The sequence below is a fragment of the Phascolarctos cinereus genome, unplaced genomic scaffold, assembly GCF_003287225.1.
Source record: "Phascolarctos cinereus isolate Bilbo 61053 unplaced genomic scaffold, phaCin_HiC Scaffold_2;HRSCAF=192, whole genome shotgun sequence".
Taxonomy (NCBI): Eukaryota; Metazoa; Chordata; class Mammalia; order Diprotodontia; family Phascolarctidae; genus Phascolarctos; species Phascolarctos cinereus.
In genome coordinates this window covers 343,791,187-343,803,358 of record NW_027555625.1, presented here as the reverse complement: position 1 = coordinate 343,803,358, position 12,172 = coordinate 343,791,187, and the positions used below count along the sequence as shown (strand labels likewise).

Sequence of the window (12,172 nt, the reverse complement as noted above, 5' to 3'; positions counted from 1 at the left end):
GCCTTAACTTCCCGATGACTATTCCTCTACATACACAGGAGAACCTCTACCTTTGCCTTACTACCTTTATAACAAAGAGGTTACTGTTCATTTTATAAGGGAGTAGATGAATTTAAATTCTTTCTCTTGCAATCATATAGAAATATCAAGGTGGCAAGAACAGAAAACACTTGCAGAGTTGGCAGAAAGCAAAAGAGTGTATTCTTTCTCTTTCCTGTTATCTGTCATCCCACATCCTATATCTCACTCATTCCTTACTTCTTTCATTGACTTCTTTCACCTTGAATTCTTTTTAAAAAGTCAGAAATACAATTTAAAGAATATCAGAATTTTCCCTTCTGGGTTGTTTCTGCTTGTCAAAGGAAAACATAACAGTTTGGCATAAGCAAGGCTGTAGGTGGGATTCTAGAGAATAGGACCAATTGGGGATAATAGGAAATGACTCATGTTAAGAAGAGAGAAGGTCAAAAAAAACAAACCCAAACTCATAAACTCCACGAATCCTCAGTTGTGCCTGTACCTTGCTGCAGGGGGCGATCCAATAGGCTACCGCAAGGAATGGAAGGCCAATGGAGATCCCAAAGACAGCCAGGAACTTCACCGCTATGGACTGCTGTCGTAAGCCTGAGAGGTTTTCATACCACATGGTAAGAAGCTGCTGCTGGCAGTTAGGGTGAGCCACAAACTGTTGGGGGAAACAACAACAAAACAAGAGAACACAAACAGGAAACCGGAATTGGTCGCTACCAAACAGCTTAAAATCCACAAGTTTTTTGACATCTAGGTAACATTCACCAGTTGGTATTAAAATAGAGGTTAGATTTGCTAAAGGAGGGGCTTCCACACTGGATGGAAGGTCAGAATTAAGGATCTTCCAGTAATTTTCTTGTAACTTTGAGATCTTGTGACTCTGAGTCTTGACCAAAAAACAAACAAAAAAACCTGAACCTCTGAAAGTCAATTTCATTGCCTCTGTGTGTGTATCTGTGTGTGTGTGTGTGTGTGTGTGTGTGTGTGTTCGCATCAGGTAGAGATGCTCAGTTCCCAGGGGAGTTCTTTGGCAAGGGGTTGGTTAAAACTGGAAGGAATTTCTGAGCAATGTCAGGTGGTGTAGTTAGTGCTAGATTTTGAGTAAGATCACTAGGTTCAAATCCTGGCTCTGCTATTTACTACTTGTGTGACCTTACACGAATCACTTAACCTCTTTGGGCTTTTGCTCTCTCAATATAAATTCAGGGGGTTGGACTAAATGATTTCAGAAGTCCCTTCCAGCTCCAATTCTATGGTCCTGTGGTCAAGTCCAATTCCCTAATTCTTCAGGTGAGTACACTTCAGCTACGGTGACTTGCCTACAGTAAGTGACAGAGCCAGCTTTTGAACCTAGGTACACCAATTCCAAATCCAGCAGCACTCTTTTCACTGCATTAAGCTGTGCCTGAATACTCACAGTTCTTCAAATGCTCTAATATTAACAACTCAAAATGCTCTAAATCAATATTCTGCAAATCCAAAGTGGAGAGGTTTAGGGAAGACTCACAGGATGAGACAGCATATAATTTGATTTTGAAAGGCTAGGTTGGAATTCCACAGGTCAGGGAAGGTGCATGCTGTGAGCACTGCATGTACAAGGACAGTGAGTGGTCCAATTTGTCTGAATCTCAGAGGCCATGAAAGGAAGGAAGCAGAGGGAGATAGATCTGCCATAAGAATAAAGATGCAGGCTTACATTTCAGTGATGTTTTGTGTCTCTGTTTTACAGAGGACTTTCCTCATAATCACTCTGAAGTAGAAAGTTTATGTTTATTATTATTATTATTATTATTATTATTATTATTATTATTTTGTGAGGCAATTGGGGTTAAAATGATAGGGTTGATAAAAGAAAAAAATATGTCTTTGGGACCTGGACCCCAAAGCTCCTGTACTCAGATATCTGGCTTTCTCCTGAGGCACCTAGTCAATAATCCTTTCAACTGTCCTTTCATTGCAGCCCCAGACCTAGCCCAACCCTTCATTCTCTGGATGACCCCAGGCTATTTGACATTCTTTAATCTCAACCAGACCTTCCCACAGACTTTCTGTATAAAAATATCAATCTTACCCTCATCAAATGCACAGATTCCTTAAGAATCCTGCCCACTTCCATTGGCAATGCAATAAACCTTGTCTCTGACTGAAAGAAAGCTTATGGTTGAATTCTTTTTGTAGACCCTGTATTTTGGGGTTCTCAGCCCCTCTTGACTGCAACAAAGTGATTTGCCCAGGGTCACACAGCTATTAAGTGTCAAGTGTCTGAGGCTAGATTTGAACTCTGGTCTTCCTGACTCCACTGCATGTGCTCCATTCACTGCACCGCTTAGCTGCCCCTGGATGTAATTATTATTAACTAATTTTACAGGTTAAGGACCTAAGGGAAGTGACTTGCCCTAGATTACAAAGTGAGGATGTAGTAAAGTCAGGACTCAAATTCCCATGCGTATTCTCTTTCTACTTCAGAACACTGTCTCCTTGGGAAGACATTTCTGTTTGAACAACACTTCTTTGTGAGAATTAAGTTATTCCCAAATAAAGTACTTGATGAAACTCTTTGGATTGTCTGTTTGCCAGAGTTAGATGTGCATTCTGCTTTTTGAATGATTGACTTTTTAAAAGGCTACCCTGAAGTACAATGTATCTGTTTTTATTATGTTTGCCTCCTTGGATATTATTGAGACATTCAGTGATCCCTGAAATATGCTAAATATTCTTTTTCATTGTAAAAACCCTACAACATATCTTTATTTCCTCCTTTGGGGAAAAGAACATTGGAGGCTTATTTGGCTTTTTTCATTGATTAAGAATTGACATTATTAAGAAGTGATGCACTAGAAAGCTTTTTTACTACCTGAGTGATCTTAGAAAAGTCATTTTTCCTCTCTTGGCCTATTTCCTCATTGGTAAAACCAGAATTTCCTCCCTGGAAGGGAAATTAGAGACCATTTTAGTCCAGTCTCTTCAGAGAAGACAAGCTAAGTGACTTGCCCAAGTTTACATAGCTAGTAAATAAATACTGGAATTCAAACTTGTGTCCTGTCACTGCATCAGGAAATTAGATTCCAAAGAGGTAATGTCTAAGGTTCCTTCTACTCTAGTTGCTGTGATCTCAAAGGCAGAATAGACCCTGAAGGTATTATATGTCAACCAAAATGCTATAAGTTATGCAACAGATGAAATGAGGATTAAGCAGAGATCTGCCACAAAAATAAGGATGGAGGCTTACATTTCAGTGATACTTTTGTGTCTCTGTTTTACAGAGGACTTTCCTTGTAACCACTCTGAAGTAGAGTGTAACAGTAATAATAGTAATAATAACAATGACTATTATTATTATTAATTTTTTTGTGAGGCAATTGGGATTAAGTGATTTGCCCAGGACTAGTAGCAAAAACTACTCATAATAGGCTTTTTGTTTTTTTGTTCTTGCTTTGTTAATTTACTTATTTTTAGTTTTCAACATTTACTTCCACAAGATTTTGAGTTCCAAGTTTTCTCCCCATCTCATCCCTTCCCCCAGCCCAAGATGACATGCCTTCTGAATACCCCTTCCCCTAATCTGCCTTCACTTCTATCTCCCCCTCCTTCTCTTAGCCCATTCACCTTCTATTTTCCTGTAGGGCTGGATAGATTTCTATACCTCACTTCCTGTATATCTTATTTCCCAGTTGCATGTGAAAACAATTTTTAACATTTATTTTTAATACTTTGGGTTCCAAATTTTCTCTCTTCCTCCCTCCACACCCATCCTCATTGAGAAGGCAAGCAACTAGATACTGGTTATACATGTGTAGTCATGCAAAACACTTGATAGTGGTCATGTGAAAAACTAAGAATATTTCCCTTAATCCTATCCCATCCCCCATTTAATCTATTCTGTCTTTTGACCCTGTCCTACTTAGAAGTGTTTGCTTCTGATTACCCCCTCCCCCAGTGTGCCCTCCTCTCTATCATTCCCCTGCTCTGTTGTGCTCTTCTCCCCGCACCCCATTTTCCTGTAAGGTAAGATAGCTTTGCATACCCAATTGAGTGTATGCTATTCCCTCCTTAAGCCAAGTCCAATGAGAATAAGATTCACTCATTCCCTCTCACCTTCCCCCATTTCCCTTCCACTGTGAAAGCCTTTTCTTATCTGTTTCATGTGAGATAATTTACCCCATTCTACCTCTCCTTTTCTTCTTCTCCCAGTATAATCCTCTCTCATCCCTTAATTTTATTCTCCAGATATCGCCCCTTCATCTTCAACTTACCCTGTGCCCTCTATTTATCTCTTTATCTATATAAATACACATTTTTTCCCTTCCAACTACCCTAATACTGACAAAGGTCTCATGAGTTACAAATATCACCTTTCCATGCAGAAATGTAAACAGTTCAACCTTAATAAGTCCCTTATGATTTCTTTTTCCTGTTTACCTCTTCATGTTTCTCTTGAGTCTTGTATTTGAAAGTCAAATTTTCTATTCACCTCTGGTCTTTTCAGCAAGAATGCTTGAAAGTCCTCTATTTCATTGAATATCCATTTTTTCCCCCTTAAGGATTATACTCTGTTTTTCTGAGTAGGTGATTCTTGGTTGTAATCCTATTTCCTTCCCCCTCTGGAATACTCTATTCCAGGCCCTCTGGTCCCTTAATGTAGAAGCTGCTAAATCTTATGTTATTCTGATTGTGTTTCCACAATACTTGAATTGTTTTTTTCTGGTGGCTTGCAATATTTTCTCCTTGACCTGTGAACTCTGGAATTTGGCTACAATATTTCTAGGAGTTTTCCTTTGGGGATCTCTTTCAGGAGGTGATTGGTGGATTCTTTCAAATTCTATTTTACCATCTGGTTCTAAAATATCAGGGCAGTTTTCCTTGGTAATTTCTTGAAAGATGATGTCTAGGCTCTTTTTTTGATCATGGATTTCAGATAGTCCAATAATTTTTTAAATTCTCTCTCCTGGATTTTTTTCCAGGTCAGTTGCTTTTCCAATGAGACATTTCACATTGTCATCTATTTTTTCATTCTTTTGGATTTGTTTTACAGTGTCTTGATTTCTCATAGTCACTAGCTTCCAATTCCTCCATTCTAATTTTTAAGGGATTATTTTCTTCAGTAAGCTTTTAGACTTCCTTTTCCATTTGGCCAATTCTGCTTTTTAGAGCATTCTTCTCCTCATTGGCTTTTTGGACCTCCTTTGCCATTTGGGTTAGGCTATTTTTTAAGGTGTTATTTTCTTCAGTATTTTTTTGGGTCTCCTTTAGCAAGCTGTTGACTTGTTTTTCATGATTTTACTGCATCACTCTCATTTCTCTTCCCAGTTTTTCCTCTGCTTCTCTTACTTGCTTCTCAAAATGCTTTTTGAGCTCTTCCATGGCCTGGGACTAATTCATATTTTTCTTGGAGGCTTTGGATGTAGGGGCTTTGACTTTGTTGTCTTCTTCTGGTTGTATGTTTTGATATTCTTCGTCACTAAAGAAAGAGTCTATGGTCTGACTTTTTTTTTTTGAGGTTTGCTTATGATCCTGGCCAATTACTTGAGTTGTAAACTCTTTGTTAAGATAGGGGTCTGCTTCCAGTGTGGAGAATGTACTGTCTCAAGCTTCGGGGGTTTTGTGCAGCTATTTTCAAAGATACTTCTAGGGACCTGTAAATTTTCAGCTCTTTCAAGGTGGTATGATCGGGGCGAGTGCTTTTCCTGGCCTGTGCTCTGGTCTATGAGTGACCACAAGCCCGCTTTTCTGCCTTGGAACTGTGAGGAGGATTCTCTCTGTACTGCCACTATGAGCTCCACCACGCTAGTTCTCCTTCTTGCCCTAGGACCACCACCCAGATCTGTGACCCAGATTGAAGCATGGGCAAAGCAAGAGAATCCTGCCTCAGCACCAGCAAAGAGATCCCTGCCATCCCCCTCTGATCAACCATTTGGTTCCCCCTCAGTCTGTGGACCGGAAGCTCCAGTAGTAGCCACGCTGAGGCTATACCAGGACAGGGGCTGGGGCCAAGTTTCTTTCTCACCATGGTCACAGACTTTTCCTACTGACCTTTTAAGTTGTCTTTGGTGTTCGTGGGGTTGAGAGGTCTGGAAATCAACACAGCTGCCCATGATTCAGTACTCTGGGGCTTGCTCCAGCTTTGCTGAGGCCTGTTTTGCCTATGCACCCACACTGAACTGAATTCTTCTCCCAGCCTGGCATGATATACCTTTCCAATCAACTATCTAGGTTATCTTGGGCTAGAAATTTGTTTCAGTCTGTCTTTTTGTGGGTTCTGCTGCCTTAGAATTTGTTTAGAGCCATTTTTTTACAGGTGTTTGGAGGGGTTTGGGGGAAAGCTCAAGCAAGTCACTGCTTTTACTCTGCCATCTTGGCTCTGCCTCCTCAGAACAGATTTAATAGTAACCACACATTGCATTCTCCTACTGCAATCCCTTTTCCCTTTACTAAAAAGAGGAAAGAATGTTTCATCATTAATTATCTGGAATCAAGGCTGTTCACTGTTAACAAGTAATATGATTTCCCAGGTGGATTTTCTTCTTATATAAGAGATAATTAGCATCTAGTCAACAACATTTATGAGAACTTAATGGGTGCACAGAAAAATACTAGATGCTGTGGGTAGATATTAATGAAATAATGATAATAAAATACTCACATTTCTATATTGCTTTGTGATTTACAAAGTATTTTCCTCCCAACAACTCTATGGGGATTGATAGGAAGTACAAATAATTCATAGTTGAGGAAACTGGGTCTCTGAGAGGTTGTGCTTTGTTCACAGTCATATAGCTAGTAAGTAAGCCAACATTTGAAATAATACATTTCTCTTTACTTCAGGAGCTTATGAGATAGTTAGGAGATGGGGCAGTTAAAGAACACCTTTATAATTAATGGAACATCAAACCAGCATGTGCAATTTGATATATAGAATTGAGGAAATGTGGGAAAAGGAAGGTAAGAGTCAGATGTGAGACCTCAAGTCATACTTCTGATTGGGGTACACTGAGACAGCGATAGTTTCAGTTAAACTATGATTAGATCTGTTGGGATTTTATCTTTCTATTCAGAATGTGAGACTTTCTAGGTCTTCCTCTTCTATCCAGTAGCAAAGCTTCAAAATTGTTAATAGGCAGTCAGCAAAGATTCATTAAGCATCTACTATGTGCCTAGCACTTTGCTAAGCACTGGGGATACAAACAGAAGCAAAAAGAAAGACAGTCCCTTCCCTCAAGGAGCTTACTTCCTAATGGAGACAACACAGAAAAGGGGACTAAAAATGGTGTTGGGATGGGTGTTTGGGGAATAAAAATACCTAAAGAAGGCATGTTATTGAAATCTGAAAAGTCAGAAGCACAGACCAGAGGAGAATTAAGTTTGGCCAGGCTGGGCCCCTCTCTAAAATGGAGGTATCTGGGAGTAGAATTTCCAATATTACACTTACAGAAGCCTGATTCAAATGGCTGCTTGGTGTTTGGGTTAAACAAGACATCATTTATTGCTATTTACCTTTATCTGATCCTCTATAACACTACTGGAAAATGCCTTGTTAGAATTTATGAAGAGTTTTATCTTTCCTATGCTTTAGAAATAAAGAAAATGTAATTCCTAATCCCAAGCAGATGGCAGTAACAAATAAGATAAGTGAAAAGATATAAAACCAAATTAAATCCAGAGAAGACCATTAAGAAACTAGGGTATGCAATACTCATGATCTGAATTTTTTTCTAAAGTGAAGGGGAGGGGAAATTATGGAAGAAAATGAAGTTGAGGTATTAACACAACTGGAAATACAGAAGATGAACTGTTTTGATTAGCTGAAGCCTTTCTGGAGATATTGAGAGTCAAATAGACTGCTCAATGAGACAAAGAGATTCAAATAGGCTGGTCAATGGAATACCAAAACTAACAGGGGTCCCTCTGCCCTGGGCAAATGGGCTAAACAGTGGAATAGATATGCACAAAATTCTGAACTACCACTGCCTACATGTCCCTGGTTACCTCCCCTTCCTGTCCTTAATTACTTTACCTTTCTGTCCCTGATTACTTCATCTCCCCAACCACAGCAGGTTTTCCTCTATAAGAATCCTTAGCTTCTCCTGACTATGGCAGGGGGGTTGCCTCCCTTCAGGAGCGTCCCCCCATTAAGCTGCTGTCCCTCTTAAGGGGGTACCTTCCTTGAGATGCTGCTTTCCTTATGTAAACTTCCTTAAGGAGGAGCCAGCTTGGAGTGTTATGTGTAATAAATGCCTTTACTTCATTTGGAGACAGCTTGAATGAATTCTTTCGGACCATTCAGACCTTGTACCTCAACAGTTTAGTGACTTTGAACCTCATCATTTGCATCCTGAACCCCAACATGACCTATATCTATTTAAATTGTTTTTCAATTATTAAAAAAAACCCTATCTTATCTCTTACACAAACCCTCACCATTGATGAAGAAAGAAAACCCTTGTAACTGTTATGCATAGTGAAGAAAAATAAATTGTCCATGTCTAAAAAAATATGTCTCATTCTGTATCCCAAGTACAACACCTCTTGCAGAAAGTAGGTAGTATGTTTCATCATGAGTCCTCTGGAATCATGGTTGATAATTATGCTGATTGCCTTTTAAAGTTATTTGTCTTTACAATTTTTAAAAATTGTATTAATACTCCTTATCTGTTAACTTCATTTGTATAATAGATACAGGTCTTCTCAGGTTTTTTTCTGAAAACATCTGCTTCATCACAGCACAATAGGATCCCACCATATTTACATACCATAATTTGTTCAGTCCTTCCACAATTGGTGGTTACCCTTTTAGCTTTCAGTTCTTTGCCAGCACAAAAAAAAGCCACTACAAATATTTTTTGTAATTTTTGTCCCTTTCCCCTTTCTTTCCCCCCCCTTTTTTTCACTCCTTTTGGTGTACAGACTGGGTAATGCTATCATTGGGTCTAAGGTAAGCACAGTTTAATAATTTTTGTGACATAATTTCAAATTGTTTTTGTAAATGACGGAGCCAGTTCACAGCTCCACCAATAATGCATTGATGAACCTTTTCTCACATTCCCTTCGACATTTATCATTTTCCTTCTTTGTCAACTTTGCCAGACTGATGGAGGTGAGGAAACACCTCAGAGTTTCTTTACTTTCATTACTCTAATTATGAATTATTGGGAACATTTTATATGAATATTAATAACTTGGATTTCTTCCTCTAAAAGTATTTATTCACATGCTTTGATCATTTATCAACTGGAGAATGGCTTTTCATTTTATACATTTGAAGCTGTCTCTTACATATCTTAGAAATGAAATCTTTATCAGAGAAACTTGCTGCAAATATTTTCCTCAGTTGCCTGCTTCTCTTCTAATTTTGGTGACATTGACTTTTTTATGCAAACCTTTTCAATTTTATGTAATCAGAATTGTTTGCTTTACCTCCTGTGATCCCTTCTATCTCCCAGTCCATAGATCTTAAAGGTAATTTCTTCCTTATTCCTTTAATTTGTTTTTATTGTCACTCAATTTCTAAGTCATGAATACATTTAACCTATGGCCCCAAGCCTATTTGCATAAGACTAACCCTATTTGTAAAGACTGATTGTGTTCAGGGTTCCATGACTCTGTGAAGGTTGGAGTTGGTGAGACCTTGAGAAAGAAGAGATCTTGATCTTCTGACTTCCACTCTCAAGAAGGAAGACACATGTCTCCAGACTTTCTTCAGGTCCCTAAAGGACAGAAAAACTCTGGACAGAAACTGACATGTAGAGAAGATAGCATCTCAATTATGTCCCTATTCCCACCTTACTACATGAGGGACTTTGGAGTATTTCCCTTTGGGTAAGATCTGGATCTCTCTTGGTCTTAGAAAGTTTAGGTTTCTTGGTCTCTTTCAGGAGGTAATGAGTAGGTTCTATTTTCCTATTTCCTTCTTGTTCTCATATGTCTGGGCAATATTTTTTAATGACTTCTTCAGATGTGATATTTAGGTTCTTTTTTGTTCTTTGTTGTTGTCATGGATTTCAGGTTATCCTATGATTCTTAAGTTATTTGTCCCTGATGCATTTTTCAGCTTCCTCAGGTGTAAAATCAAGATAATTATAGCACTTACCTCCCAGGGTTGTTGTGAGATGAAATAAAATAATATATGTAAAACAATTAGCACAATGCCTGACACATTTTCCCCACCAAACAGTTGTTTTTGATGTGAGATAAATTTAATTTTCCTCTACTTTCTTTCTTGCTCTTTTTAAACTTTTTTTTTAAAGAATTCTTGTTGTATCTGGAAGTCATTAAGTTCTATTTTCTCCATTCTGATTTTTTAGGGATTTTGTTATTGAAGTAAAAGTTTTTCCTCTTTTATTTAGCTGGTATTATTTTTTCCAATTCTCTCCTCCATAGTTTTAGTTTATTTTACAACATCTTTTCTAAACTTGCATCACTTTTCAAAAAATAATTCCAATTATTCTTGTGTGTAAGCTTCCCCCCCCCTTAAAGTTTTGATTGTAAACATTTTAGAGTTATCTTTTTCTTCTAGGTTTGTGTCTTGGGTACTCTTGACATCATGCAAATCCTTAATTAGTTTATTCATTTATTTTTTGTTTACTAATTTTTTATTGCTGAGGCCTCAGGAGTTGAATTCTAGCTCTCTCTCATTCTGAGAATCAAATCACTTTTACGACCTTTCCTCTGTGCAGTTCCCTCTTCCAAGGTTATGGTTTCAACCCATGCCTTTTCCTTCAGACAATGAAGTTGTCTTTTCTTGTCATTAGCCTTAATTGAATCCCATTCTTTTGGATGAGAATATAGAAGAAGGAGAGATTTTTCCTTTAATCCCCAGTTAAAACTGAGGTTGCCCTTCTCTGTTCTGAGAGACCTAATTTGAGGCTTTTTCCTTGAGAGGAGAAGAAAGAAGGAGCTTTAAAATTTTTATTTATCTTACTAAGCTAAGTTCCTTTTATTCTGCAATCTTCCCCCATCCACCAATCAACTGTCAGCTTGAACAGAAGCTTTTTCCCCCTTTTCCTTAAAGCATATGGCAATTTTTTTAAAAAAAAACCTTAGTATGTAAGTCTTTTAGTTTTACTGTAGTCCCTCAGAGAATTTCTTCCCTTTGATGTTGAGGCTTTTAGCTTGAGGTCTTTGAATTTTTACTTTTGATCCTCGAGGTATTTCTTGTTGAGGTCTGAAGATTTTAACTTTCATTCCTAAGATCTGGGTCATATTTACTACTTGTCTTGGTTTGGGGATGGGAAGGTGTAGGAAGGGGGACAGGAAGTGGGAAGAATTGCTTAGTAATCAGGTTGTTTAATAGTGGGATAAAGCTGAGCTGTAGTGTTTCCATCTACTCCACCATCTTGGTTCTTATACAGTAGTACAGTCTCCTGACCTAGGTTTGAATCTGAGTCATGGAAATGTGTGCTTACAACAGGACACTGCTGATGGACTCAGTCACTTTCAGCAAGCAGGACATCTCTGTGGGTTTCAAACAACAGAATTGCAGAATGCCCTTTGGTCTGAGGTTCCTGCCTTAATTATTCAGCTGCAGGCTTCAGACAGGGCTAGTACTCCCAGACTCAGAGCCAGACCATTGCTTCTGCTCCCTGTCTAGTGCACAACTTTGGTTCCACAACTTCTCCTTACCCTGAACCAATATCTCTAGCTGCGATTTACCTCCTTGGTCCACATTGGATCTCTGATCCAGCTACCTGGTATAAAAGTCAAAGCTGTCAATTGGTGCCTATTCCTGACCCTGAAGATGGTCAAGCCCTTCTGAACTAGATATGGTAGCTCTCCTTGCTCTATTGCATAACCTCAGGACCTAGTTTAGGCCTTGGGATGGAAAGCTCTTCATAGTTCTCTTCTGGCTACCTCATCCTCAGTGTCTACAGAACTCTCTGTCTTCTTATACCAATATGGGCTGGAAAAATAACTCACTGTGAATTTTTTCTTGAATTTGTTGGTCAAGATTTGGTCTGGCTCATTTTCTAGAGGTACATGGAATAGTTGTTGGGGAAATCTGGGCTATACTGATTCCAACTTGTTTTGTCTGGTCAGATCTATATCTCCTCTTAAAAGGCAGAGTGGTGTTGTAAGTAAAATGCTAGAATCATAGCAATTAGACCTGGGTTCCAATTCTTCCTCAGACATTTACTAGCTGTATGAATCT

General features: G+C 38.6%; 1 protein-coding gene across 1 annotated transcript in view; it reads right to left on the bottom strand.

The window, feature by feature from the left end:
• Positions 1-12,172, bottom strand: part of TRPC7 (transient receptor potential cation channel subfamily C member 7) — a 296,237-nt gene that overhangs the window by 119,273 nt on the left and 164,792 nt on the right. The window contains exon 5 of the mRNA XM_078149184.1: positions 521-685. Coding sequence (XP_078005310.1) covers positions 521-685 — 165 coding nt within the window. The remainder of the gene's footprint in view (positions 1-520; positions 686-12,172) is intronic.